The sequence below is a fragment of the Liolophura sinensis genome, chromosome 13 (genome assembly GCF_032854445.1).
Source record: "Liolophura sinensis isolate JHLJ2023 chromosome 13, CUHK_Ljap_v2, whole genome shotgun sequence".
In the NCBI taxonomy this organism is placed as follows: domain Eukaryota; kingdom Metazoa; phylum Mollusca; class Polyplacophora; order Chitonida; family Chitonidae; genus Liolophura; species Liolophura sinensis.
This window is the reverse complement of record NC_088307.1, coordinates 4,960,276-4,988,208: the sequence shown is the minus strand read 5'-3', so window position 1 is coordinate 4,988,208 and position 27,933 is coordinate 4,960,276. Positions and strand designations below refer to the sequence as shown.

At 38.1% G+C, this 27,933-nt stretch overlaps 1 protein-coding gene across 2 annotated transcripts; it reads left to right on the top strand.

Annotated features, from left to right (window-relative positions):
- The first annotated feature begins 170 nt into the window (after window positions 1-170).
- LOC135480285 (golgin subfamily A member 1-like) lies at window positions 171-27,933 on the top strand. Of its 2 annotated transcripts, none has more exons than XM_064760084.1 (23): window positions 171-183; window positions 2,973-3,112; window positions 4,077-4,141; window positions 4,682-4,763; window positions 5,131-5,205; window positions 5,853-5,950; window positions 6,504-6,536; window positions 7,279-7,389; window positions 8,042-8,190; window positions 8,580-8,691; window positions 10,365-10,460; window positions 11,060-11,188; window positions 11,956-12,051; window positions 13,201-13,296; window positions 13,632-13,727; window positions 14,271-14,423; window positions 15,490-15,585; window positions 18,389-18,478; window positions 20,094-20,196; window positions 21,100-21,281; window positions 22,266-22,376; window positions 23,752-24,117; window positions 24,667-27,933. In XM_064760084.1, the coding sequence occupies exons 2-23, from the start codon at window positions 3,001-3,003 to the stop codon at window positions 24,823-24,825; spliced, it is 2,610 nt and encodes an 869-aa protein (XP_064616154.1). In that variant the 5' UTR covers window positions 171-183; window positions 2,973-3,000; the 3' UTR covers window positions 24,826-27,933. The 2 variants fall into 2 exon arrangements, with proteins under 2 accessions (XP_064616154.1, XP_064616155.1); XM_064760085.1 differs by lacking the exon at window positions 171-183 and adding an exon at window positions 1,998-2,008.

Here is a 27,933-nt window from a genome sequence, read left to right as displayed (position 1 = left end):
AAAAAAAACAAATGTCATTAAAACTGCATACAAACCAAGTTGTGTCTCATGTCATGCAGGCACGGAAATATGACAGGGGAATCCCCAGATATACAGCGGAAGAGAGAGAATCCGTGACGTCATCGGCGCAGAGCCGTGGCGCAGATAACTGAAAACTGTCACGCGAAAACAGCAAGGGTTAAGGTGGGTTTCCTGTTTTGTTTTGGCCAAATGGTGATGTATCTTGAAATAACAAGTTAAAACTCTCTGACCTGGTATGTGCATACGGTTCGTTTTGTTTCTAAACACCATGTTTGTACCGATGTGGATGCGGTTTTCGAGCACCGGCATATGTTTACAGCCGGTTCGAGTTTAACATGATGCTGTTGTTGTACCGCCACACGTCACTTCGGCTGTCATTTGGTTCTTGTGAAGTCAGTATGTAAAGCGCCTAAATGTTAATTAACTTACAAGAGATCGATCGACCTAAAAAGCTGTTAAACAAAACACAAGTGATGTGAAAAACCCTGCATAGATTAGATATATGTTGTAAATGTAGGGTGTAAAAACATTAACAGTGTCAGAAAATGTAGGATTTGTGACAAAAATCTTAAAATATATTCACATGCTTTAACCTTAAATTTGGGTTAAGCTTGTCAAATCTCCTCTTTGTAAGTGCACTGGCTTCTAGTCATAGTTAGGCAGTCAAGGATACGAAAGTGAGGCTCTCGTACCTAGTTTACTTGGAAACTTGCCGTGGATCGTATTTGGCCCCTTTTGAAAAAGAATGGTTTGTTTCTCACAGAACGCGAGTACCTCTATGTCAGATCTAACTACACAAAAACAGCCTGTTTTGAAGAAAGAAACATAATAGCCCAGGTAGGGAAAGGAGCGGAAAAGTTGGAGGTTGAAGGCTTTTTTTCTTCAATTTCGACATTGGGTGGTGATGGCCGAAAGTCGTTTCATACCTTTACTTTTTACTCATATGTAAGAGGCTGGTATATGAGATATATAGGGTGTACTGACTGTTTCAACCGCCTGTGGTAAAGAAAATTATTTTTCTTCAGTGATCGGGCCTGTATGTTATAACCCAGGAATGCTTTCAGATTAAATTGTCAAAAAGCTTAGATCAGATCAGATTAGATTGACGTTACTGTTGCAGCAAATTACCTGTTGTTGTCGCAGCAAGATAATTTTATCCTGAATGATACTAGCAATGCTTTTTGAGAGAAATAAACTATCATTTGGAATGGGTTTGGGAGTGTTTACCTGGCTGAAAGGTATTAGATAATCAGCGACAACAAAGAAAACAATCACATGATTGGGTACAGGTATAGCCTTTGGCACCTGGCTTCAGATGCAGGTGGGGCTAGACCATGTAGGTTGGTTAAACTAGTAAATGTGTGACAAAAATCCAGTCAAAATTGGCTCTGGATGACCACGCTGAGCTCTCTTGTATTTCATAGTCAACGATTACTCCTACACACTGCTAAAAGATGGATTGTAAAATTTCGAAAAACAGTCAATTATTAACCTCCCACACCCATCGAGTCACACCTACTAAGTGTTTTATTGATCACGGGGCACCTGGCTTTTAAAATCCTGAGATGTCGATCATCGCAAAGGTAAATATACATCCATATTTGTTAATGTTCAACCTCTCCACTCACTTCTCATTTACGAAATGGCTGCCATTTACACAGCACGCATTAGCAGCCAATCACATGCACCATCTGGGTTTTAGAGCTGCACATTTCTACCGTTTGCAATCGCGAGACCGGGGAAACAGGATAACCATGTATCATAACAGGGTGGCCATTTTGGAAACTTGAAATCAGCGGAGAGGTGAAATATGGATAGATATTTACCTTTGGGAGGACCCACAGATCATGGTGTAAACCATCTGGTGGCCCTGTATTCACTTATTCAAGTGCTGTAAATGCCTTTTTATTCGCGTGGTACTAAGATTTGCAGATTTCACGGCAAACACATTTCCGCAAAAATAACTGCCACCGAACATAAAACCTATGTAAGTAATTTATTAAGTGTACATGCGTTACAGCTAAAAATTTGTTAACAAGCACTACAGTTCTAATACTTTTTCAAACACGTTAATTAGAAATACCTAATTAGAATGTGTTCCGGCTTTCCCAAATCCAGCTTAATTAATCGTCAGTTAATATTGCTTTCTTTTAAGGAGGCTTAGCTCTGTCTAAGTATCGCCACATTGGGACGTTGTTGATTTATTTCTGCAGGTTAGAGACATACATATCGATAATTTGTACTGGGTGTGTGTTTGTGATACGATATACATACGATGAGAGAGGCTGTGTCGGAAAAGTGATCTGACTGGAAGGCAAGTACAGTTGATAAGACTCTACTTGCCTTCCAGTCAGATCACCTTTCGGACACACCCAATAAATCGCTTAGAAGTTTCCACATTTCAAACTTTTTTTTTTTTCATAATAATGATTTCTGAGAAATTTACTCAAGTCTGTCACAGATCACTCAAAGTTTCACCCTCACTGCTGATGCGTGAGAATTAAACACTGGGATTTATTTATATGACATGTAATCTTTCGCCGTCTGCCGGTGTGAGTAATACAAATATTTGCTCACACAGCATGTAAGGGCTTCGTCTTATAAAGATTAACAGTCTTTAAAAGCTTAAGAGGATTAACTTCTTTTGTCTGATTAAGTTACTGTATTGTGTAGAATTTTTGTCACATCTTACATGTACAGACAAGTTTAAATGACAACATTGTTACTTGAATGCTTGAGTTGTTTTATTACTTGACGTTATCAGTTGTCCAAAAATTCTGTTAAGATTCGCGAAAGTTGATTCCCTTGAATGTGTCTTCTTACCAAATCTGCGAAAGTTTATGCCCGCGAATAAAAAGTCATTTACAGTAAGTAAATAAATTAAACTAGCTGGCTTGTTTTCCATTCCTAACACTTTGTTTTTCATATGTAATATGTTACAATGTTTCCAGGACTGCCTAACCTCTGTAGACACTCAGAATGTTTGCTAAGCTGAAGAAGAAGATTCAGGAAGAGGTTGGTGATGGAGGAGGGTTCGGGTCACCCCTGGGGGCAGGGCCAGGACTGGCCAGTCCTGTAAGACCAGAGTTAGGTAATGACAGTCAGACTCTCGCGAGTCGTCACGAGTCCATGGAGCTTTGTAACAGCTTCTATTAAGTAATTCTGATTCTGAATCCCATTGTGACAAATGAAAATGCGTCTTTTGTCTGATTGATAGCAGTTCATTGTGCATAAGGGTACCATTATCAATTTCTGTCATCACTGTGACATTATTCTGTGATAAGTACGTGTGACATTATGTGTGTGTATCAAATGAATCCTGTTTATAAGGTTTATCATAAATTGGTCATGATTGCACAGCTAAAGTGGCTATACTGGAGATTTTCTGTATCATGACTTGTATAACTTGAATTGATAAAGTAGCTTTGTATGCTGTTGGCTTAAATATAAGTATTTAAAGATGAATTTCGGCATTTTTCTTGAGACGTACACACAGGAATAAATGTTCTGTTATGCATTCATAATTGAGCCGTTATGAAGCTTGCCTGTGCGTAGTTACACACTGACTGTGTGGGTCCAATCCTATCCTCAGCAAGAGAGTATGTTGGTATGTTTAAATTCACCACGTCCCCTGTTGAAGGGGCCTGTTAATAAAAAGTGGACCTTCGATATGGCATACATGTACACAGAGTTAACCCGTAAGGTGAAAATCAGTACACCAGTTGTGATGAATGATCTAAAATTTCATCCATGACTATGCTGTACAGTTTTTACTGATTCTGGGAGTTTTATTGATCATAGATTATTGGTTTTGTTTAGAAGGTAGGATGGGTTTCAACTAGAAAGTGTAAGTTTCAACAGCAAAAGTAACAGTGTATGTCATTTATAAGCCTCTAAAAGCTCAATTTTTAGGACATTTACCATACTTGGTTTCCTGTTTCCTCCTCGCATGAAACTCACGGCCATCATGAAAGTGAAACATTCGTGATGATAATGGTGTGAAACACCAGTCATATAAATGAATAACTACACCTGTATTTTCTGGCCTGGTTAAGGTTCTACTAGCCCCACCCCACATGGAGCAGGGTCAGCAGGTGAAGTCAGCAGCTCTGATGAACAGGTAAGTTCTGGATCACTACAGGTGGGTACCCTTCACCCACTTGTCCGAGATGCAGGGTGTGCAAGCTGGTAGAACTTTCCGTGGGCGCATTTTGCAGATGAAGTTTAATATACAGCTGTTAAGTTGTTCATTCAGCTTCGCCTTGACCATGAACAAGTACAAAAAGCAAAAACCTGTCATGAATTTGTGGTTTCACATGACCACTGATGTTACCTCACAGTAAAAAGCTCATCTATAAGATTGTCCATAATAATATTTGTGGTGTTTTGGTTACCAATCACCTTGTCTAATTAATGAATTGAATAAACTTTGTCAACTTTCACATTTCTCTATCATTTGTTTAGTTATTTTTTATTCAGTACCATCTGTTCTTTTGCTTCAGAGGTTTTCACTATGTTTCTTTTATGAGTATACATTAATGTGTTTGAATATCTGAGAAGAAATGCCTGGAATTTTGCATATAGTTCTTACATACTAGTAATACATGATATTATTGAAGCAAATATGCAAGCATTTAATAAAATATGTGTCTCTCCTCAGAGCTACACATCTAAAGAAGACATTCTGAAAATGCTGATGAAGAGAACAGAACAGTGTAAAAAACTGGAGACAAAAATCACAGGTAAATCTAATGTGGATATTGTGTCTGGTGGATATGCAAAGAACATCATGGCTATAAACTGTGAGTAACTAGAAAGTCATGTCTCAGTTGTAATGATGTGTAAGCTAAGTTGAATGCCAAAATGAAATGATAAAAAAAACACCACTTTTGTTTGTTAGCAAGAATGATGGTCTCAGATCTCTTGAAGCGAAATATAAGTTGTAAAAAAAAAATTAAAAAGACGAGGGCATTTTTTCTTTGTTGTTTTATTTTGGGGGTGTGTGTGTGGGGGGGGGGGGGGGGGCATTTAAACCATTGTTTTTACAAAAATGACTTACTTTCAATTATTTTCATGAAGAAAATCACATGACAATTTTATCTTTTCCAGAATATGTTTCTATGATAAAGGAGAAGAACAGAAGTATTGAGAAACTGGAAACATCCCTTGAAAAACAGCAGGATAGTATGTCTAAACTGTTTCATTTATGCAATAATATACGAGTCTTCCTTGTCTTCTGTCCTCTTTTTCGCAGTAGTTTTATTTATTGATTTTTAATGTGACAAAACATGCATAGAAATTACACCTGGACTTTTAAAGCGTCCTCATTGTGAAAACATTTACTCTATTAACAAACCCCTTCACGTGGCTGATCAGAAATTCGGGCAACTGGGACATTGTGTAGATAAGGGAGATAACCAAAAGACCTTGTCATCAAGTTCGACTCTCCATATTGTTGAGCATTAACTGTACTTGCGATTGCAAATTTTGAATTATGAATACAAATTATCATATTATATTAATGCTACTTTAAGTTTTTAAATGCACGTTGCAAAATTTTAAATGATGTCTTAAACGGCCTCTTTGAATCATTTCAGTCCGTTCCTCTTTAATAGCGAGCAGCAAATTTACAGAAACAGTTATGGATGGATTTGGATGAAGTTATTTGCACAGCATCCATTCCATTAAATTTCAGTAGTGATCAGGATCTGAGCCCAAGCTAATGCAGAGTGTTGTCCCTTTGTGTGTAGTGGGGGGATTTGTACATTAAGCTCTGTGAGGTTGCGCTTGCAGATTGTCTTCTAGTTGAAAACATTTTTTCCTTTTTTTAGCTATGTCAAAAAGGATGCAGGATCTTAACGAACAGTATCAGACAAATAGGGTGAAGCTAACGGATGGCTTCAAGGAAACACTGGGCAAGCAAGAACAGGTAGAGCTTTCACTTCATGATCTTTCATCAACAGACAGTCTTTGGGCTAGCAGGAAGGCCTGTCACTTTACACCGGATTTGGATAGTCTCTGGTTACACTCATTGTTGGTTTCAGACATATAGCTTATCTATCGATGAATTTCAACAATGAAAGTCTCCGGGCACAATGTAAACACACACAGAAGGAAAACGAATGATATTACTTCAGATATACGTTCATGACTGGTTTGTACATTTGTGTCAAACTGAGAAATCTAAAGTTAAGGGCCTTACAGATGTCTGTTACTCCTACTCGCAAATCCTGTACTTTTCCAAGATTTTTGTGAAATTGGAATAGTGATTTGTTATATTATACCTTGAAGTCTAATTCTCATTATTGGAACATACTCTTCTGGAAGTCAATTGGTCAGTTAGTTTGTTTACACCTTGTCTTATCTTTTAACATGGGCTATTCATTTAGCGAGTGGCCACAGTGCAAATTGACATCAACTTTATATAAATCCCAACAAACTAAGCACTTTGCTTATTCATTCTTCTTTCTATTCATTTGCAGGAATATCTGGATAAGATAGCTTCCATTGAAGAAGTAAGTTTTGTATAGTACACGTGTAGTTCAGCTTTGTGCTAAAGTCCTCCAGTGTGTCATTGGTATTACCACAACATTTATTGGAAAATGTTTGCAAGGTGTTTCTTTGTGCTGATAATACTGATGCTGCTTGTGATCTATTCATTTATTTATTTGATGGGTATTTTACACCGCACTCAAGAATATTTCACTTGTATGATGGCGACCAGCATTATGGTGAGAGGAAACTAGGCAGACCCCAGGGGAAGCCCATGACCATCCGCAGCATAGTACTTGTGTTGCCTTGAAGTACAGTTTTGGTGTTAATGAAGAGCATGTCTAGAAAAGTCCATTAATGTTACAACAGTGTTTTACACTACCAACTAATTATGCATACTTTTCCCCTTATATAACAGTAAGTTATCGGACGTTCTTGCTTTGGCCTTTCTATATAGCAAGCCTGAATGTAGGTGCCTTGCGTTTTTGAAAAGAACACTTTGGGGAAAGTGATGAGAACTATATTGTCCAAGTTATAGAATATTAGACCAAACCTGAAAACATTAACCATGGCCCAATGCTAACCAGCATGGAAAATGTGGTTTGTACCACTTCTTTAAAAAAATCTGTGAAAAATGCCAGGCACCTATTTCCAGGCATGCTGTATCTATTTTACAGGTGTAATCCATTTGCAAAATGGACCAGTCTAATTGTGTTTGAACTTGGAAAGAAAAATCTGATTTGATGTGTTTACCGGCTGCTTCAGGAAAAAGTTGAGCTTGAAAAGAAACTGAAGAACAGAATGTACGAGAGGGAAGAGGAAAACGAAGAGATGCAGGGCTTAGTTACCCAGGAGACAGCCAAAGTCAAACATATGGTCAGTTAACATTACTACTGTTTGCCCTGTGTATATTCAAAGATACAGAGTTACCTGAAATTATATGTGTTAAATGTAAAGTGAAAGTTTTAGCACCAAAAATAATATTTTGTAACATTTGTTCGCCTCTTAAAAATGCTCTTTTATTTGCGAAATTTTAGGTCATTTACAGTAATTATCTGGCAAATAAACTTAGAATTTTTCAGTAAAATATCATTCAATGTTCAACACAAACCTCAAAACACCTTTGTGAAATCAATAGAACTCACAGAATCAGGATAAAATGGGCGCCTTTGTCATGGATGAAATTTATGGTCATTTAGGGTATGTACTTTTTCAGTTTTTAGAGCAAGTATCGTCGCACAGTTTTCAGGGATCGAATGCAGAAAGTAGCTCTGGTTGATGTGATATTTGTCACTGACTCCTGTAATGCCAGGTTTCATGGTCGTGACTGAGAGTCCCTTAGCAGTTGAGTTTAAGTGTCCCCCTCACCCCACTTATCCAAACTATTACATTCTCTTATAAAGCTAAGACACAAGAAACTTCTGAATAATGAGTTGTTTTCAGTCAGGAGGAAAACAAAAATGACATTTTTTGCACAATTTTTACATATATATGTAAAAAAAATAAAGTCTTTATTTTTCTTCATTAGTTACTGAACACTCAGGAAGAGCTATCGTCCTGTAAAACTAAGCTGACGGAGACATCATCACTGGTGGAGAAGTTAGAGAAAAATAACAAAGATCTAACAGAGAGAAACCAGAGCCTGACTTCAAAATTGGAGCAAGTCACTAAAGAACGGTGAGAGTGAAGCATTTCCTGGGATTAGGGAAGAAAGGCGTAGGAAACTATTTAAATTGTAGTTTTATCGGTAGAATAACTCTCACTGCAGTGTCAGAGGAAAAAAAGTAGAACTTAATATTATGTGTGGAAAATCTTTACCGACTGTTGCAGGTCTCTTGCAGGTTGGAATTTCAGTTGTTTGACCATTCTCCTTATTTGACCTCAGATTTCAAATTTTACAAATATTTGAACCATCTTATTTTGTCAGGAACATGGGAAATGTTTATTTAATAACAGGCTTTAAGTTGAGAACGTTTTAAAAAAAAATTTCCTGGACTCTCATGCTGATGAGGTGCCTGCGAGTAAATTTTGTAATGATCCTTGATGAACATTTTTTTTTACCCCAGAGACAAGTTTAAGGAGCAAGGTGATGCGCAGGCAGAGATGGTGAACAGTTTGACTGCAGAGAAGCAAGTTTTGGAGAAGAAAGTGTCAGAATTAAGCATGGAAGTTAGCCAGGTATGTTCTGTGACACAGTAGCCTACTGCATGATCCAAGTGTGACTTTTGAGTTTGAGTAAAGAAAGTATTTAAGAATTTGGAATGAGCAGGGCATAATGTCATATGAGGGAAATGAAGATACAATGCTACTTGGTGTTGAAATGGTAATCTGGCATGGAATAGAGGATGTATGGTTTTTGACTAACTTAACGGATTAGCGTCCAGATTGGTTATTTAATCGTAATTAGCTACCCCTGTATGTTTTGTTAAATTGAGTGTAAAAAATATTGGAAAAAAAGTACAGTAATCTCAGTAATATGGCATTAAAATCACTAGATGAGACTCGGTAGTCTCCGCTGAATGACATCATACAAGTCCATCTGTTATGAACTGTCAGAGCTTCACCATTTAGTTCAGTGTTAAAAAACTGCACAAGTGACAACGGGTATATCAAATTTCTTCATGAAATAGTTTGTTGTTCTGCATGCCGATGTAAAAACAGGTCGTCGAAGAAAACTGCAGTTTGTTGTTTTTCAAGTCTCCAGATGATTTGACCCTCAGGAAAGTGTGGATTCACAGCAGACAATGGAAGGGTTTTATACCCACCAAACACAAGCAAATCTTTGCTGCGCTGACAGGAGTTGGGATAAGAAATCTTTGCCGGCAGCTAAATTTTAACAGCAAAGAGGAAAATTAGGCTATATGTATATCATATATAAACTCTAGTAGGTGTAAAACAAAACGGGAGCTCAGTTGTTATCAGTCTGATCAACCTTTGGTGTGCCTGTGAGGTGAAAGAAAAGTAGATGTTGCCTCCCAGTAAATGTCACTTTGATACACACTATCCCATTGGCTGTGTGGACCAATGAGTGAACTTTTAACAAACTGTGAATTGTGTACAACATGACAATTGCCGTTCGACAGCTACGGCAATTCTAGTGATTTCTTGCCAGCTGCAGAGGACGATGAATTAGAAAACAATCCAAAACTAATTGTGTTGCTTGACTACGTTAATCAAGGATTAATGACTGGGGTTAAAATACTGGTTGTTGATCAAAATTACTCAAAGGTGCGAAAACAAGTGACAACTTTTAGAATACTGCTCAGGGTAGGTACGAAAGCAATCTTACATAGTGATAATCCATCCCCCATTGTTTTAATCTCTGATCCAGATTAAGAGGATTAGGGACATCGTAGGAAACAAAAGAGGATTATGCTCATTTCTCAAAAGTAGAATCAGTCTGCCTTGGAGCAGTAGATCCAGGGTCAATCCTGCGTCGAGTCACACCTAAAACCTTAAAAAAAAAGTTGTAACTTCCGCGCTTGGCATTCAACATGAAGGGGATAGCACAACGACTAGTTGACCCATATCAGTATAATGGCTTGGGCAGGGTGGCTTACTTGCCTGCGGTAAAGCGACTCAGTGAAACAGCACTAGATAAAAGAGCGGTGGAAAGCCGTCCTGCCACAAGGAGGCACATGACATGCAGTTTAAGGACTCCTTCTTCATTATATAACTGAAAAATTCTTAAGTAGAATGTTAAACCCCAAGCACTCACCCACTCACTCAAAAGTAGACTCCGAGTTTATATGCTGGTGCGGTGCATGTGTGATAAGTGACCTGAGTGATCTATGTGTATTTGTGTGCAAAGCAGATGCTGACTTTATAATCATGGGACATTATGTTTACAGAGAACTGTCAAGATTGTCAGTTTGGAGTCCGCTAATGCAGATTTGGAATCTCGATACATCACTCTGGAGAGGAATGGTGACATCAGCAGGAACAAGGTAAATGACCGTTTTAGACAGGGTTCCGTAGTCTCTTATATTGTGCAGTATATTTAAGAATAACTCTGTGAATTTTTGTTCACCTTTGGGAATCCTGTGACGTCATTAGTTACAGTCTCATGGGCCGACAATTAGTCACCTGCTGTTCAGATAAGAACTCAGATTCTGGGTAATTCCTACCTTGTCCTTCACATTACTTGTAATGGGATTGGCAGCCTACTGGTTTGCGTATTGTCAGTATTATTGGCTTATTACGCTCTAAGATGTTTTATACCGTTTGCTAGGTGTCATGTATTGTGCCTCGGTGGGGCATCATGTCTGATGTCTTCAGCATGAGATTCAAGTGGAGCAGCACAAAGAGTATGTGAATATTCCAGCAGAACTAATGTCAAAAAGTGACATTTTATTTGATATTTACATAGTATTTCTTTGAGATCTAGTGTTTTGTGGGAGTTGTTTTGTAAATGGGCGTTGGGAGAATGCCCCTTTATAGTATATAAATGGTATATAGATATTGTACTGGATACTTAAAGTAAACCAACAGAGACACAAAAAAAAATGATTGAGGAAAATGTGTTATCCCTTTTTCTGTTGGTCAGACGAGTAAACAGTTAGAGGAGAAAAGTGATGAGATTGACCGGCTGACAGAGAGAGTTAAAACGCTAGAGGAGAGACTTCAGGGCCAGGAGCTGTCTGGGGATGACAGGCTACAGGCCATTGAAAGAGAGGTAAAATCATTGCATGTAATCACTGCACACATGACCATAGAGTGTGGGTAAAATCGAGGCTAATGTGTATTAGATCTTATTTCAGGATGAAGTCTTATCGCTGTCATTTGACTAAAGCGTGTTTCTGGCCGTTGCAGTTCCTTTACTGGCCTGTAAGGCTGCTGGCGTGGGTATTGGTTGTTTTGAAGGTCTTCGAATGGTTCCTTGTAAAGAGCCCTGGGCTGTTGTCGGCACCTTATTTTCCTCTAGCTGCGGTGTAAGAGTATGGCTGTATTCTGTGAGGCCGATCCGAAGCGAGATACCACATGGTCTCCTTAGTAACAAATGGTGGGGGTGAAGAAAACAGTCCACCTGTTATTGCATAGGAAAATGCCTGGTTTTGATTTGCTATCAGCAATCTTGTATCCATTGGATTTGTATAATTTTGAGCTTTCTAGATAGTCTGAGTATTTCTGCAGAGCTTTGGTGATGTTACTTTGTACAACAAGGCCTTACTGGTCACTAGCGAAGTGGCCAAAAGCGGCCAGTTCCCCAATGCTTTAACATTTGGCAGCCATTTTGTTTTCATCACCAAATTATGGTCACATGATGGCAAACTTCTCACCTGTCTAACACAATGAGATAAATGTTCCAGGATTCCTACCTGGGAATTCAGTGATGCATTTTTGTGTGTAGCATGAATATCTTCATTAAAACATGTAATCATGCTTTTGATACGATGAATGGTACAGTTGAAAGTGACATGTATAATGTGAATGTTGTTGTAGCGGGACTCTGTGGAAAAGAAACTAGAAGAGACAAGGTTACAGTTGACGCAGGTCAAGTCCACGTGGAGTGATAAAATCACACAGTTAGAAGAGCAGGTGAGATTTGGCCAGCTGGTTGGTTAATATGCGGGCTAGAATTACATTTTGGTTGTTTTGCAGTGTTTTTACATGTCACTGATCACCATTTGCTCTGACTGGAGTCAGCTTCACATTCTGCTAGACTTTATGTTGTTGTAGGTACTGTGTTTATTACATGTTGTTTCAAATTCTAATAGAGCGTCCGCTTCGGGACCGGTAGATCCAGGATCAATCCTTGATCGAGTCACACCTAAGACTTTAAAAGAGGAAGTTGTAACTTCCTCGCTTGGCGTTCAGCATGAAGGGGATAGTGCAACGACTGGTTGACCCGTATCAGTATAATGGCTCGGGCGGGGCGGCTTACTTGCCTTCGGTAAGTCGTCTCAGTGAAGCAGCACTAAATAAAAGAGCGGTGGAAATCCGTCCTGCTACAAGGAGGCACGTTACACGTACATGCACCCTAATGATTCCTTCGTCGTCATATGACTGAAAAATTGTTGAGTACGACGTTAAACCCCAAGCACTCACTCACTCACTCAAATTCTAAAACCTGGTAGATTTCCTTTAACTTAACATATATGCCACAAATTCATGAAAAAAGTCACCTTGATTTAGTGTGCATTTGTCCACATAAACAAACGATATTATGAAAAAGTAAAATGGTCATTTCATAAGCTGTCCATATCTGAATCTGACCATTTCAGAGCAGGATTGTGTTTTTTAAAATCTGTAATTATGCATGATACAGGACTCTTTGCTAGCACTACAAATTTGGCAAAACAAGATAGTGATGTATGGCTTCTATAAGGATGGAGTTTGAAATCACTGGCAGGTGTGAACGACTGAGATCAAACCTCTACTGTAGTTCTTCAACCTTTTCACTTGTTCGCAAGGTGTTTGTTCAAGCATATTCTGAAATCATTATTCTGTGTAGACTGATAATGTTATACTTTTAGTGAAACCTTGAAACTGATTAGTCTGACCAATATATTTTTGTCTCTAAAATGAAATGAAAAATGTGCATAAATATCAGTGAAAATTTTCCTGTCATATGGAATAAGTTTGAGGAATTATGGTAGCTCTTGATCAGTAAGACAGAAATATTCATTGTTACGTATAAAACTTTAGTACTCTCTGATCTCTTCGTTGATTTATTTTGTTTTTCAGGTATCTCATTTAAATTCCAAAATCGCAGAAGACAGTGAGGAATTAGCGCATAGTCAGCAAAGCATGGATGCCATGAAAAAAAATTTTGAAATGCAGGTTTGTTGTCAAGTATTTTTCAATATATGTTTACCACAGTGTTTCAGTAATTTTTTTTGATCAGAAGAATAAAATGGAACATAAAGGACATAAAGAATATGAAAAAAGCTGTTGATAGTGTAGAGTCCTTTTGATGTTTGATTTACACAAGAAAATTAATCAGAAACATTGAAGTATTTGCATCAAAAAGTATCATTTTAAAGATGACCTGTTTCGGAAGGGCATTTCTACATACCAAACTACACTATTTACATAGGGCCACTCAAATAAACATGGCAGTGGTAAATAAACCTAGCACATATTCTTGAGGAGCACTTTTGTTTTTCCCCCGAAAGGTGGCAGATGTGAAGAAAAAGCTGGAAGATGCTGAAGCACGAGCACTGGAGAACTGGGAGCTGGCCAATCAGAAAGATGTACAGTACGAGAAAGAGGTGGGTACTTCTTAAGTCTGTCATGACTGTGAGTCTATAAAAACAAGCTGAATGAATCTCGTAGGAGCCATGTGAATCGGACAACTTCATTCATTGTGCTTAGTGTGCTAAGATTTACCAAAATGATGTACAGTTTGAATTGACAGTGATAAACAATCTAGTTGTTTTATTGACAGTTGCAAAAATTTATTTTTTTTCAAATTCTGAATGGCTATTAAAAATAAATGATAAATGTATCATTCACAGTCACAGTTCAGACCGTCAACCTGTGAAACAAAATACAAAGTCATTTGAAATACTTTCAGCTAAAAGATTCTGATATTATTGGGGTATTTATCTTCCCAATAATTCTTTACCCGTTAGTTAAAGTAACATGGTTACCCAAAATTTTGATTTTTAGACAAACTATGAGTGTGACATCTTAACAAAGTTTTAAAGTTCGTTCATAAATTAAATCACACATGTTGAAATAAAAAATATTCATTCAGTATGTAGCTTGTACAAGCCTTTATGGGTTGAGAACGTGATTTGTTTTGGTTACAGAAAAAGTTGATAGAGTCCGAGCTTGAGAAGGTGAGGAGTTCATCAGAAGAAGCAGAGAAACTGTTAAAGGCCAACATTACCTCCCTTGAGTCAGAGCTCTCCAGTTTGCAAGTGGCAAAACAGCAGGAAATGCACATGGCATCTCAAAAAATTGTAAGGACATCATTTTTTTTTGGGGGGGGGGGGGGGGGGGTTGTATTTCTTTTCTTCTATGAGTATTATTAATGCCATGAAAGTCTGTGAGGTATTGCTTTTTTCAAAGAATTCAAAATCTGTGGTTTTAAAAAAGCTATCCCAGAGATTTTTTTTGGTAAAAATCACACAAAAAATCGATCAGCACAAACCCAGTCAAATTTTTGCTATTATTTTAACATAGCCCAAATAATTACCTTTCAGACAATATCAACCTTGTCTGTGTACTGTTCAAAATGGGATGTAAAACTTACAAAATTAATAAAATGAGCCGCATTGTAAATTTTTCAAACATTAGATTTGTTTTATTGTAATATCTTCAGCCTATTTGCATGTTTGCAAGGTCTTTATTGATGGATATTCTGAAGACATTATTCTTCTTTGAGACTGGCCAATCCAACCAGTGTAGTTTGGTCTCCAAAATAAAGTTCAAACTGTGCATAAATTCCACGTAAAGTTGGCTTTTCGTGTACGAACAGGTTGATGAATTGGGGTATCATTATAAACAGTATAGATGTGAGTGATACTTACTGAAACGTACATGATAATTTGAGCTGTTCTGGGTGAATGAAGACATTTTTATCTGATTAGCTATTATGGATTCTTTGCCAAAAATCTCCAGTATGGTCTCTATAAGCATTCATAGATTATTGAGAAGTAACAAGTTTCTTATGAGCAGTGAGTGATACCACAATTTAGCTGATAAATGTTTGAAGCACATATATTCTAAACATAAACAGTGACTCAAATTTGTTGTTTTGGGGGTGGAGGAGCTTTCTGACTGATCCAGAATTTGTTTAGTTCGGGTTAACTGATGACCCAGGTTACACGTTCGACAGAAAATGCCACTAACCAGGGTGCAGAATGATTTGTCGTGAAAGTACAGTGTGGATTTGAGCCAGCGACTTCATTGATCAGGGGCTAATTATAAGCAGTGGAAACAGTTTTTTAGCTGTATAAGCCAGCAAGAGACTCCCAAGTTGTTTGTAAACAGATAAAATTAACAGGTTTTCACTGTGGTTTCCAGGATCATGTAGAAGCTGAAAAACAAAGTGCCGTGGAGAAAAATCTAGATTATGAGAAGAGAATCCGGCGACTGGAGGATGAGTGTACTCAGCTGAAGGTAAAACAGACATAAATATAAGAATCTTAGTTAGGTATTTATATCAAATCTAGATTATGGGAAGAGAATCTGGTGACTGGAGGATGAGTGTACTCAGCTGAAGGTAAAACAGACATAAATATAAGAAGCTGAGTTAAGTATTTATATCAAATCTAGATTATGGGAAGAGAATCTGGTGACTGGAGGATGAGTGTACTCAGCTGAAGGTAAAACAGACATAAATATAAGAATCTTAGTTAAGTATTTATATCAAATCTGGATTATGGGAAGAGAATCTGGCGACTGGAGGATGAGTGTACTCAGCTGAACGTGAAAACATATGTAAATATAAGAATCTTAGTTAAGTATTTATATCACATCTAGATTATGGGAAGAGAATCTGGCGACTGGAGGTGAGTGTACTCAGCTGAACGTGAAAACATATGTAAATATAAGAATCTTAGTTAAGTATTTATGTCCAATCTAGATTATGGGAAGAGAATCTGGCGACTGGAGGATGAGTGTACTCAGCTGAACGTGAAAACATATGTAAATATAAGAATCTTAGTTAAGTATTTATGTCAAATCTAGATTATGGGAAGAGAATCTGGCGACTGGAGGATGAGTGTACTCAGCTGAATGCGAAAACATACATAAATATAAGAATCTTAGTTAAGTATTTACATCAAATCCAGATTATGAGAAGAGAATCTGGCGACTGGAGGATGAGTGTACTCAGCTGAACGTGAAAACATATGTAAATATAAGAATCTTAGTTAAGTATTTACATCAAATCTAGATTATGGGAAGAGAATCTGGCGACTGGAGGATGAGTGTACTCAGCTGAACGTGAAAACATATGTAAATATAAGAATCTTAGTTAAGTATTTACATCAAATCTAGATTATGGGAAGAGAATCTGGCGACTGGAGGATGAGTGTACTCAGCTGAATGTGAAAACATATGTAAATATAAGAATCTTAGTTAAGTATTTATATCAAATCTGGATTATGGGAAGAGAATCTGGCGACTGGAGGTGAGTGTACTCAGGTGAACGTGAAAACATATGTAAATATAAGAATCTTAGTTAAGTATTTATATCACATCTAGATTATGGGAAGAGAATCTGGCGACTGGAGGATGAGTGTACTCAGCTGAACGTGAAAACATATGTAAATATAAGGATCTTAGTTAAGTATTTATGTCAAATCTAGATTATGGGAAGAGAATCTGGCGACTGGAGGTGAGTGTACTCAGCTGAACGTGAAAACATATGTAAATATAAGAATCTTAGTTAAGTATTTATGTCCAATCTAGATTATGGGAAGAGAATCTGGCGACTGGAGGATGAGTGTACTCAGGTGAACGTGAAAACATGTAAATATAAGAATCTTAGTTAAGTATTTACATCAAACCTGGATTATGGGAAGAGAATCTGGCGACTGGAGGTGAGTGTACTCAGCTGAACGTGAAAACATGTAAATATAAGAATCTTAGTTAAGTATTTACATCAAATCTAGATTATGGGAAGAGAATCTGGCGACTGGAAGTGAGTGTACTCAGCTGAACGCGAAAACATATGTAAATATAAGAATCTTAGTTAAGTATTTATATCAAATCTGGATTATGGGAAGAGAATCTGGCGACTGGAAGTGAGTGTACTCAGCTGAACGTGAAAACATATGTAAATATAAGAATCTGAGTTAAGTATTTGTATGAAATCTAGATTATGGGAAGAGAATCTGGCGACTGGAGGTGAGTGTACTCAGCTGAACGTGAAAACATGTAAATATAAGAATCTTAGTTAAGTATTTATATCAAATCTGGATTATGGGAAGAGAATCTGGCGACTGGAAGTGAGTGTACTCAGCTGAACGTGAAAACATGTGTAAATATAAGAATCTTAGTTAAGTATTTATATCAAATCTGGATTATGGGAAGAGAATCTGGCGACTGGAAGTGAGTGTACTCAGCTGAACGTGAAAACATATGTAAATATGAGAAATATTTGGAAAATAAGCCTGTTATTCTGAAAGATAAATGAGAATATTGAGAGAGATTTGTTCTGCTGTGTACATGTAGCTGTAGGTATAGGAAGGTTCAGAACTGCAGTGATGATGTAGTGCCCACAGAGATGGTTGCCATGGTAGCAGGTTGCATGTAACGCTGATACAAGAAGCTTACACATTTTGGGGAAGTAAGCTCGTTATTTGTAAAGACAATGGAGAATGGATAAATGTACTTGTATTCTGCCTTGTGTCTGTCTGTAAAAAAAAGAGTCCAGTTCTGTTGTTGTACTGCTAACATGTTATGGCCATTATACAGGTACTTTTGTATTTACAACAGGGGATAGGTGAAGTACTGCTCAGCTTAGTGTGGTATGTAGTATAGTAGTATATATATATATATATGTAGTATGTAGTGTACTGCAATCCGTTGAGGCAGCTCTGTTATATATGTACCTCGAATGACCTCGATATGTACCTCGAAATTTAGCCCATTTTTACAGCCGAATAAATGTCACAAAATATCTTTTTGGTGCTGAAATTTACAATTTTCCAATAGAATATCATCTCATGTTCCAAGCAAACCACAAAACACCTTTTTAAAATCAATAGAACTCTCAGAATCAGGAAAAATGGGCAAGTTAGTCATGGACGAAGTTTATGGTCATTTAAGGTATGTCAGTACTGAGTTTGGCCTGCTACAAAGTGAAGCCCATTTGATCTGCTCGAAATAATGTTTGAAGCAATTTGAAACCCCAAGGAAGCTGATAATCAACTTTTCACCAATTTTTGTTACTGTTTCCTCTTTATTTTTGTAGGAGAAACTGGTCCATAAAGAAGGCGAGTGTAACAGTGCAAATGAAGAGTTAGAGCAAAAGCAGGAGCGGATAAATGCCTTAGAAAACTCCGTATGTATTCAGCCAAGTCCAGCAGGAACAGTTTTCTAAATGGAGAAATATATGTTCATACTTGCCTCATTGGGGGGCAAGCAGTCCAGTAGGAAAACATTACAAAATTCCACCACTTTAAAAAGAAAAGACAACAAATAATGTAACATTAGTTATTTAAGACGCGCTTAGTAACTCTTTTAAGTCAACCTCTTAAATCTGCAAGTCTAAATCTGAGGTCAGGGGATGCCCCAAGCTAGAGGAACTGCAAAGACGATTTTGCATCACTCATACCTCAAGGCCATATTGTTGAAAGGCCAGACAGGACTTGGGTATCATAAGTGGAAACAGCTTCGTCTTCGGGTTGTAGAAAAAACTGATAACATGGTTGGGCTCTCCATTGTCTCAATGCGTGCGATTTTGCTTACTTTGAACTGCGATATCTCAGTTGTGCAACATCACAAAAATAAAAAGCAGTGTTTTTTAAATTACCTGAGGGAACAGAATTGATGCATGTATACTGTATTGATGCATGTTTAGTGTATTGATGCATGTTTAGTGTATTGATGCACATATACAGCTATTTTATGTGTCAGGGGCCTGGTAGCGAGGATAGCATGAGTTCAAACGACATGTAGCTATTTTATGTGTCAGGGGCCTGGTAGCCAGGACAGCATGAGTTCAAACTACATGTAGCTATTTTATGTGTCAGGAGCCTGGTAGCCAGGACAGCATGAGTTCAAACTACATGTAGCTATTTTATGTCAGGGGCCTGGTAGCAAGGACAGCATGAGTTCAAACTACATGTAGCTATTTTATGTGTCAGGAGCCTGGTAGCCAGGACAGCATGAGTTCAAACTACATGTCGCTATTTTATGTGTCAGGGGCCTGGTAGCAAGGACAGCATGAGTTCAAACTACATGTAGCTATTTTATGTGTCAGGGGCCTGGTGGCCAGGACAGCATAAGTTCAGACTACATGTAGCTATTTTATGTGTCAGGGGCCTGGTAGCCAGGACAGCAAGAGTTCAAACTACATGTAGCTATTTTATGTCAGGGGCCTGGTGGCCAGGACAGCATGAGTTCAGACTACATGTAGCTAATTTATGTTTCAGGGGCCTGGTAGCAAGGACAGCATAAGTTCAAACTACATGTAGCTATTTTATGTGTCAGGGGCCTGGTAGCAAGGACAGCATGAGTTCAAACAACATGTAGCTATTTTATGTGTCAGGGGCCTGGTAGCAAGGACAGCATGAGTTCAAACTACATGTAGCTATTTTATGTGTCAGGAGCCTGGTAGCCAGGACAGCATGAGTTCAAACTACATGTCGCTATTTTATGTGTCAGGGGCCTGGTAGCCAGGACAGCATCAGTTCAAACTACATGTAGCTATTTTATGTGTCAGGGGCCAGGTAGCCAGGACAACATCAGTTCAGACTACTTGTAGCAATTTCATGTGTCAGGGGCCTAGTATTCTGGAAAGAGTTCAAACTTCATGTAGCTACCAGCCCTTTACAAATAACATCATATTTGGTGATCCAGGTATTGGTTGCCAAGCCTAGAGATTTGTGAGATATTTTAGGAGTTTTCTTATTTGTTCAGCACTCATGTAGAAAATTGATATCTTTATTTTGCAGGTCTCTGAACTGGAAAATAAGAAGTTGGAAAACCAGAAAGAATTGGAAAATTTACTAAGGCAAATGGATAAACACCAGCTAGACCTCAGCTCCACTAGTCAAGGTATGGTATTACAGGGGCAGAGAGACGGAAACAGGAAGGTGGTGGGTCGTGGAAGGTAAACACCAGATAGACCTCAGCTCCACTAGTCAAGGTATGGTATTACAGGGGCAGGAAGACGGAAACAGGAAGGTGGTGGGTCGTGGAAGGTAAACACCAGATAGACCTCAGCTCCACTAGTCAAGGTATGGTATTACAGGGGCAGGAAGACGGAAACAGGAAGGTGGTGGGTCGTGGAAGGTAAACTCCAGATAGACCTCATATCCACTAGTCAAGGTATGGTATTACAGGGCCAGGAAGACGGAAACAGGAAGGTGGTGGGTCGGGGAAGGTAAACACCAGCTAGACCTCAGCTCCACTAGTCAAGGTATGGTATTACAGGGGCAGAAAGACGGAAACAGGAAGGTGGTGGGTCGGTGAAGGTAAAGTCCCCTTCAAGGTAATTCAAAGTTTATCCAACCCAAAAAAAAAAAAATATTAAAGACCCTATACTTTTATTAGCAAAAGTGTATTTTTGAGAAAAAAAATCTAGAAATTAAATCTGTTTGAAAATTGGTTTAATACTTGAGAGTGGAAGAGTATATTGCCAAAATATGAATGAAAATTAAAAGACACATGGAGTAGCAGTCGTTTTCAGACTAACCAGTGCATGGCATTTACAGGGAGAGATGAAGTAAGCAAAGATACAAATTCACGCTTTTTAAACTTGCTGGTTTAAAGATTCAGAAAGAGAGAGTGAATGTTTAAATCACCTAAATCTGACGGTTGCTAATTATTGCTAAATGTACATACATTGATTGTATTGACTACAGTACTGTAGTAGTCCATGGTATTTCTTGCTCCTGTATTATTTCATCTTTAAAGGCACGGTTTGTTTGTTCAGTAGCCGTTTTTCTTTTTCAATAGATAAAGATGATCTGATGCTGAGGAATGCAGAATTATCGCAGCAGTTGGAAACGTTACGCCGGTCGTCCACAGAAGAGCAAAGAGAAAGAGAAGATGAATTTCAGCAAAAAGTCAACGAGGTTATTTCCCTTCAAAGCTCTTTGACGAAAACAGAAGCCAAGGTTGTATTCCTTGAAGACAAGGTGAGATAACATAGTTCGCTTTGCCTTGAAACTTTTGTTTGTTTGTTTGTTTTCTGCCACAGTGAGGTTTCACTATATGTTTTACACAAGCTTATATGGAGATCTATACATTTTGATCAAAGCGTGACAGTCTTTATTTTACTCAGTATATGTATAACGCATCCTAGCTTAGATAAAATTCCCATCATCGATTAGTGTATACTAGTCATTTTTGGTGAGCAATCAGCCATTATCAGCCATGATGAATTAGCCATTATTAGCCATGAGCAATCAGCCATTATCAGCCGTGAGCAATCAGCCATTATCAGCCATGAGCAATCAGCCATTATCAGCCATGAGGAATTAGCCATTATTAGCCATGAGCAATCAGCCATTATCAGCCGTGAGCAATCAGCCATTGTCAGCTGTGAGCAATCAGCCATTATCAGCCGTGAGCAATCAGCCATTGTCAGCCGTGAGCAATCAGCCATTATCAGCTGTGAGCAAGTAGCCATTGTCAGCCGTGAGCAATCAGCCATTGTCAGCCGTGAGCAATCAGCCATTATCAGCCATGAGCAATCAGCCATTGTCAGCTGTGAGCAATCAGCCATTGTCAGCCGTGAACAATCAGCCATTATCAGCTGTGAGCAAGTAGCCATTGTCAGCCGTGAGCAATCAGCCATTGTCAGCCGCGAGCAATCAGCCATTATCAGCCATGAGCAATCAGCCATTATCAGCTGTGAGCAATCAGCCATTGTCAGCCGTGAGCAATCAGCCATTATCAGCTGTGAGCAATCAGCCATTATCAGTCGTGAGCAATCAGCCATTATCAGCCGTGAACAATCAGCCATTATCAGCCGTGAGCAATCAGCCATTATCAGCCGTGAGCAATCAGCCATTATCAGCCGTGAGCAATCAGCCATTGTCAGTCGTGAGCAATCAGCCATTATCAACTATTATCAGCCATGAGCAATTATGACATCACGTAATTTTTAAATTTTTCAGTTAAAACAAGTAGAAGAAGAGAGAAATGAGAAAACTGTAAGCATATCTGAATTGGAATCTCTGGAGCAGACGGTAGCTGGCCTGGAGGATCAGGTCAATGATAAGAACAAGGTGAGAAGGTGTGGCATCAGGTCTTGTGTCTTACATGTGGTGTTCCGTCTAGTGTCTAATACCCTGTTCGCACGGGCAAAATTTAATCCGGATCAAATCTGAGCCGGTTAAAGTCGAAGCCATCTGTAAAAATGCATGTGTTCACACTACCATGTGGCCAAGCCGGTTTTAGACCAGTTCAGAGATTTCCTCAATCACACGGTCACATGTAATGTGGTTTCTTATCTGATGTGTTAAATGTGGTGTCTTGTCGGTTATTTTATACATGGTATCTTGTCTGGTGTCTTAGATGTGGTGGTATGTGATTGTTTTGTACACAATGTCATGTCTGGTGTCTTAGATGTGGTGGTATGTGATTGTTTTGTACACAATGTCATGTCTGGTGTCTTAGATGTGGTGGTATATGATTGTTTTGTACACAGTGTCATGTCTTGTGTCTTAGATGTGGTGGTATATGATTGTTTTGTACACAATGTCATGTCTGGTGTCTTAGATGTGGTGGTATATGGTTGTTTTGTACACAATGTCATGTCTGGTGTCTTAGATGTGGTGGTATATGGTTGTTTTGTACACAATGTCATGTCTAGTGTCTTAAATGTGGTGGTATATGATTGTTTTGTACACAATGTCATGTCTGGTGTCTTAGATGTGGCGGTATATGATTGTTTTGTAAACAGTGTCATGTATGGTGTCTTAGATGTGGTGGTATATGATTGTTTTGTACACAATGTCATGTCTGGTGTCTTAGATGTGGTAGTATATGGTTGTTTTGTACACAATATCATGTCTGGTGTCTTAGAGGTGATTGTATATGATTGTTTTGTACACAATGTCATGTCTGGTGTCTCAGATGTGGTGGTATATGATTGTTCTGTACACAATGTCATCTCTGGTGTCTTAGATGTAGTGGTATATGATTGTTTTGTGCACAGTGTCATGTCTGGTGTCTTAGATGTGGTGGTATATGATTGTTTTGTGCACAATGTCATGTCTCGTGACATTAAAAGACAAAAGAATAAGGATGCTTGTGGCAGGATGTTCACACGAACGTATGTACACACTAATGTTGGTTACACACTAATGTTGGTTACACACTAATGTTGGTTTTGAAGACGCCCCATATGGTGTGCGTATCTGTACATCACATGTGGGAAAGGTTGTCAATGCCTTGCCAAAGGTCAGTGGTTTAATATGGCTTTCATCTTTCTTCCATTTATTTAACTGACTCTCTCTGATTAAGTGAACAATTCTTGGGTATGTCATTATTATTAAAACAACAATCAAATAAATAAATACATGAGATAAAATTGACATTTCATTGCTGCTTATGCTTAATTAAAGTTATTAAGTAATAAAGTCTGAATTTTGTTCACAGACAATAAAAATGCAGCAGCAGAGATTAACAGATTTGAAGAAGACACTGCAGCGAGAGCTGAAAGTGCAAGCCCTTCCAAACGACGTCTCAATAGATTCTAAGGACCTGGGTGCCAGTCCGCCAGTGCAAAGGCGGAGTGTTACAAAAAGTAGTCCTGTTCCAACATCAACAAGTCATCCAGCCCTTTTACCCATGCAGTCGAGTAATTCCTTCACATCAAATAGTTCAGTGCATAAGACTCTTCCAAAGTTGACTGAGTTATCTGATGAACATTCAAATTCTTTCCGAGAATCATTGCAGGATGATGTCAACTTTGAGTATTTAAAACATGTGGTGTTAAAGTTTATGTTGAGTAGAGAAGCTGAGGTGAGTTGATATTTTTGTACAGATCTCTTTTTTTTTATTTATGTTGACTGTACATGACTTAGGGGGCCTGCGTGGCCAAAGGGCTTAGCACACCAGCGCGACGCAATGACCCAGGAGCCTCCCACCAATGTGGTTGCTCTGAGTTCAAGTACACCTCATGCTTGCATCCTCTCTGACCGGTCTGGCAGCAACCTGCGAATGGTCGTGCGTTTTCCTGGGATGTGCCCAATTGCGTCCCACCATAATGCTGGCCACTGTTGTATATGTGAAATTTTCTTGAGTATGGCATAAAACACCTATCAAATAAATAAATCAAATAAACATTGTTTAGAATCCAGCTCTTTCTAACATGGCTGTGGCTTTTTTAAAGTTTCGAAATCTGTCAGGTACTAAGAGCAACATGGGTTGGTTTCCTTAATGACCTTAGAATTATTGAGTACGACAATAAACAACGATAAAAAAACATTTCTGGCACAATACTCTGTGTAAGTGAAATATAAGTGTCTGTCATTTCAGCGATTTTAATTTATATGTTGTTTTCTTTTCCAGGCCTTACAGTTGATAAAAGCTGTGTCTATGTTACTGAGATTCTCTAACGAGGAGCAAAAGTTGATCAAGGAAACATTGGAGTGGAAAATGTCCTGGTTTGGTGTTCGACCTCCGCTGGGGTCCGGTCAAAAAGCGAAAATCATTCCACCAAATTACTGACTCATTTACCATTTTTTCATGTCTAATTATAAACGCCTACCTTTTGAACTGCCAAGTGTCACACATGCATTTCTCTGGACGTCAGAAGAATACTCCACAGATAGACGCCATATTCATTTGAATCAAAAACATATATTTTCTGCCTTGGACTAATTTCTATCAGAATTATGAATTTGTGCAATATTTTGGGTGATGAATTACAACAGAGAGATTGCTAAATTGTGTATATTTTTGTTTTTTTATGATATGAGACATACAGTCTGCAGATGAGTTTCTCGGCTGTATCATAAAACTACATGTATTTATTGGGATTGCCTGTTATTGAAGAAGGGAGACAACCGTGTAGAGCTTTGTAGTAGAACTGCTGTAAAGCCAGACACCTTATTACATGGAATTTATGCAGTCTGGCGTAACTTAAATACCTTGAAAGTATACACAACCAACATTGATTGGATAATTAAATACTCTAATTTCTCTTGTACCTACAAAATGCAGTTGGTTGTTTGGTTTACCTCCGGACAGAGCCAGCTTTTCTCCCACCATTAGACTTGTCGTCATATAAATGACATTTTCTTGACTACGTCATAAGATTTCAATCAAATAACAAAGAATTAATGTTAATTATTGCAGTTAGAGAGGAATAATATTCTTTTCCTCTTAATTTTCTGATTGCATGTCTTGAAGAGACCATTCATTTTATACAGAAAAATTACCACATTGATGAAAGGTATACAGTATGGTGATGGAGTGTTTTTTAAGACCATTATATTTTAAACTTTATTATTATGAATTCAAACTCGAAGTGGACATTTAGCTCTGCCCATTCAACCATTCAGCACTGATTCTGTGTTCCTTTAAAACTCATCTGTGGCACAATTTTTAAGGTTGTGAGCACGTCTAATTGGTGAGTTACAAATATGTTAATGAGAATTGACAATGGAAATGGTTTGAGGGTCCAAGAATTTTGGCAAATCTGTGCATAGAATGAACGGTTTCCCTTCTACCCAGTTACAGTCAAGCCTCACCATGAGCAAGCTCTGTCAGGATGCTCTTTGTCACCTACAGCTTGTGTACTGCTGAAGTAGTCCAGTTTTTTGTAGTCATGGCTTTTTTAGAATCTGTTTTAAAAAAAGTACATCTCCCAAAAAAGAGTCAGGAAAGGAAGTTGTGTTTTGAAACTGGAACTCTCCAGAAAAGGAGATTGAAAATGGTGTCAATCTAATGAAATTTTATGAATATCAACATTCCCAAACGTTAGGCTGTATGTATTTCACGAGTACATACAAGGAGGTACTTTGGATATCCAAGTGCTTCCACCTTTTCAACCACCACTGCGACCAATATTTTGAAACATTCTATGGGGTGTACAGAAATAATTTGCTTAGTTGTATGAAGCCGTCATCTTTCATGACACAGGCAAATCATTATTGGTGTCATTTTTGTAATAATTGTATGTTTGCATTTCATTGAAAATAGTGCTTTAGTGGCTGAAAAGGTCGAAGATTTACAGTATGTCAGAAGACCCCCATATGCCTGGTGAGGTGTGGTGATATGCAGGTAATAGTAACCATGGGGCAGCCAGTACTGTGGCTGGTATGTTCCCATGGTAACGTAACACCATGGCAATGCTTACTTATGCATAATATAAGAGAAATACTCACCATTGACTAGAAGGTAATCAATTCTGTGTCAAAATACTGGTACATGTACAAGTTTTTGTCGTCTGCTTTGAGGTTAGTGTAATTTCGTCAGAATAAAATACTTATAGTGATTCACTGTCATTGTTTCCTTAGAGCTGAAGGGTCATATGTAATGTTTGTACTGTCAGGAATGCTAACATTGTCCATTCATATCTCTGTTTCACATTGTTCATGTCATTCTAGGATTTTTAATGTTGTCTTTTTTTTTTTGATTGAAAATAATGGTGTTTTATTCATAAATGACCCAGTTATCAGAGTTTGTTGGAGGAATATTTTTAGCCATTTTCATACAAATCTAATTCATCCAGAGACATGCACTCAATCTAGAACAAATAAGATTGTAAGTAGATAATTTAATTAGTAGATTGCCCAAATTGAGTCATGGTATAAAATTTTCAATCACATTTACATAGGCTTTAGTGTGACCTCTGCAGCTCAAGCGGATGTACAAATGAAAAAGGCTATAATTTTGTTAACAGCCAACAGAAATCTGTTTTAACTGTGCATTACAGTGGGCAGCTGAAATGTTGTGCAGAGTGAAGAGTGTGGTCGCAAAGGAGTTGCTTTGGAAAAAAAGACATTATTTGCCTTAATTTGAAGAGTTTTTTAATTCTCTTCTCTGACATAGAAAGCAGATACTGTAATTCTTGTTTGTAAATTGTTTATTCAATCATACTGTGTGTCCCCAAATTGTCTCCAAAGGCAAGAGACAAGGGTCCAGAAAGTGCACTGAAAGTAGCTTTTTCGTGATACGAAAAGCTTGAGGAATTGGATAAGTTTATTGGTGTGTATTTAGGGATGTGATAAGTCTATAGGTTAATTTATCCACACATTAATTTATCCACACATTAATTTATCCACACTTATTCTGGAGTGTCCAATATGTGAATATTACCATTAATATTGAGTCTAGTAGAATTGTAGAGTTAGTGTCCAGACCCTGGGAATGCCCTACCAAGGGGGACAAATCTTGTAATTCAGGAAAACCCAGATCTTTTCATCTCATTGTACATAAAAAAAAGCAGCATGACTTCCAATGTGGCGGTTTTAAAGGATCATGAAAAATACATTTCCTAGGTTATCCAGTTTTTTTACTTGAAAGGATGGCATTGGAGAAATGTGAACAGAAAAGCTTTTTTTGAGCATGTTGCAAAATTATGAGTATTTATTTGATAGGTGTTCCACGACAAATACAAGAATTTTTCACGTTTGTGGTTGTCAGGTTTATGGACAGAGTAATTGAACACCTTTCACCAGGTACCTGGATAACCGCCTGAATTAATGCTGATTTGTCTCCCTTGGTAGAGGGCTGGAGAATGGAACATCATATTCACTGGTGATTTATCATTTATCAGTTGTGCAATGGTAGTAGATGAATGTGTATATGCATGTTACAGACACAGACTAG

Excerpts from the sequence above, each read along its gene's own strand:
- LOC135480285 (XM_064760084.1), top strand. The coding sequence starts at position 3,001 with ATGTTTGCTAAGCTGAAGAAGAAGATTCAGGAAGAGGTTGGTGATGGA. Across the intron at positions 4,764-5,130 it reads ACTGGAGACAAAAATCACAG|AATATGTTTCTATGATAAAG; the intron begins GTAAATCTAATG and ends TATCTTTTCCAG. Across the intron at positions 5,206-5,852 it reads CCTTGAAAAACAGCAGGATA|CTATGTCAAAAAGGATGCAG; the intron begins GTATGTCTAAAC and ends TCCTTTTTTTAG.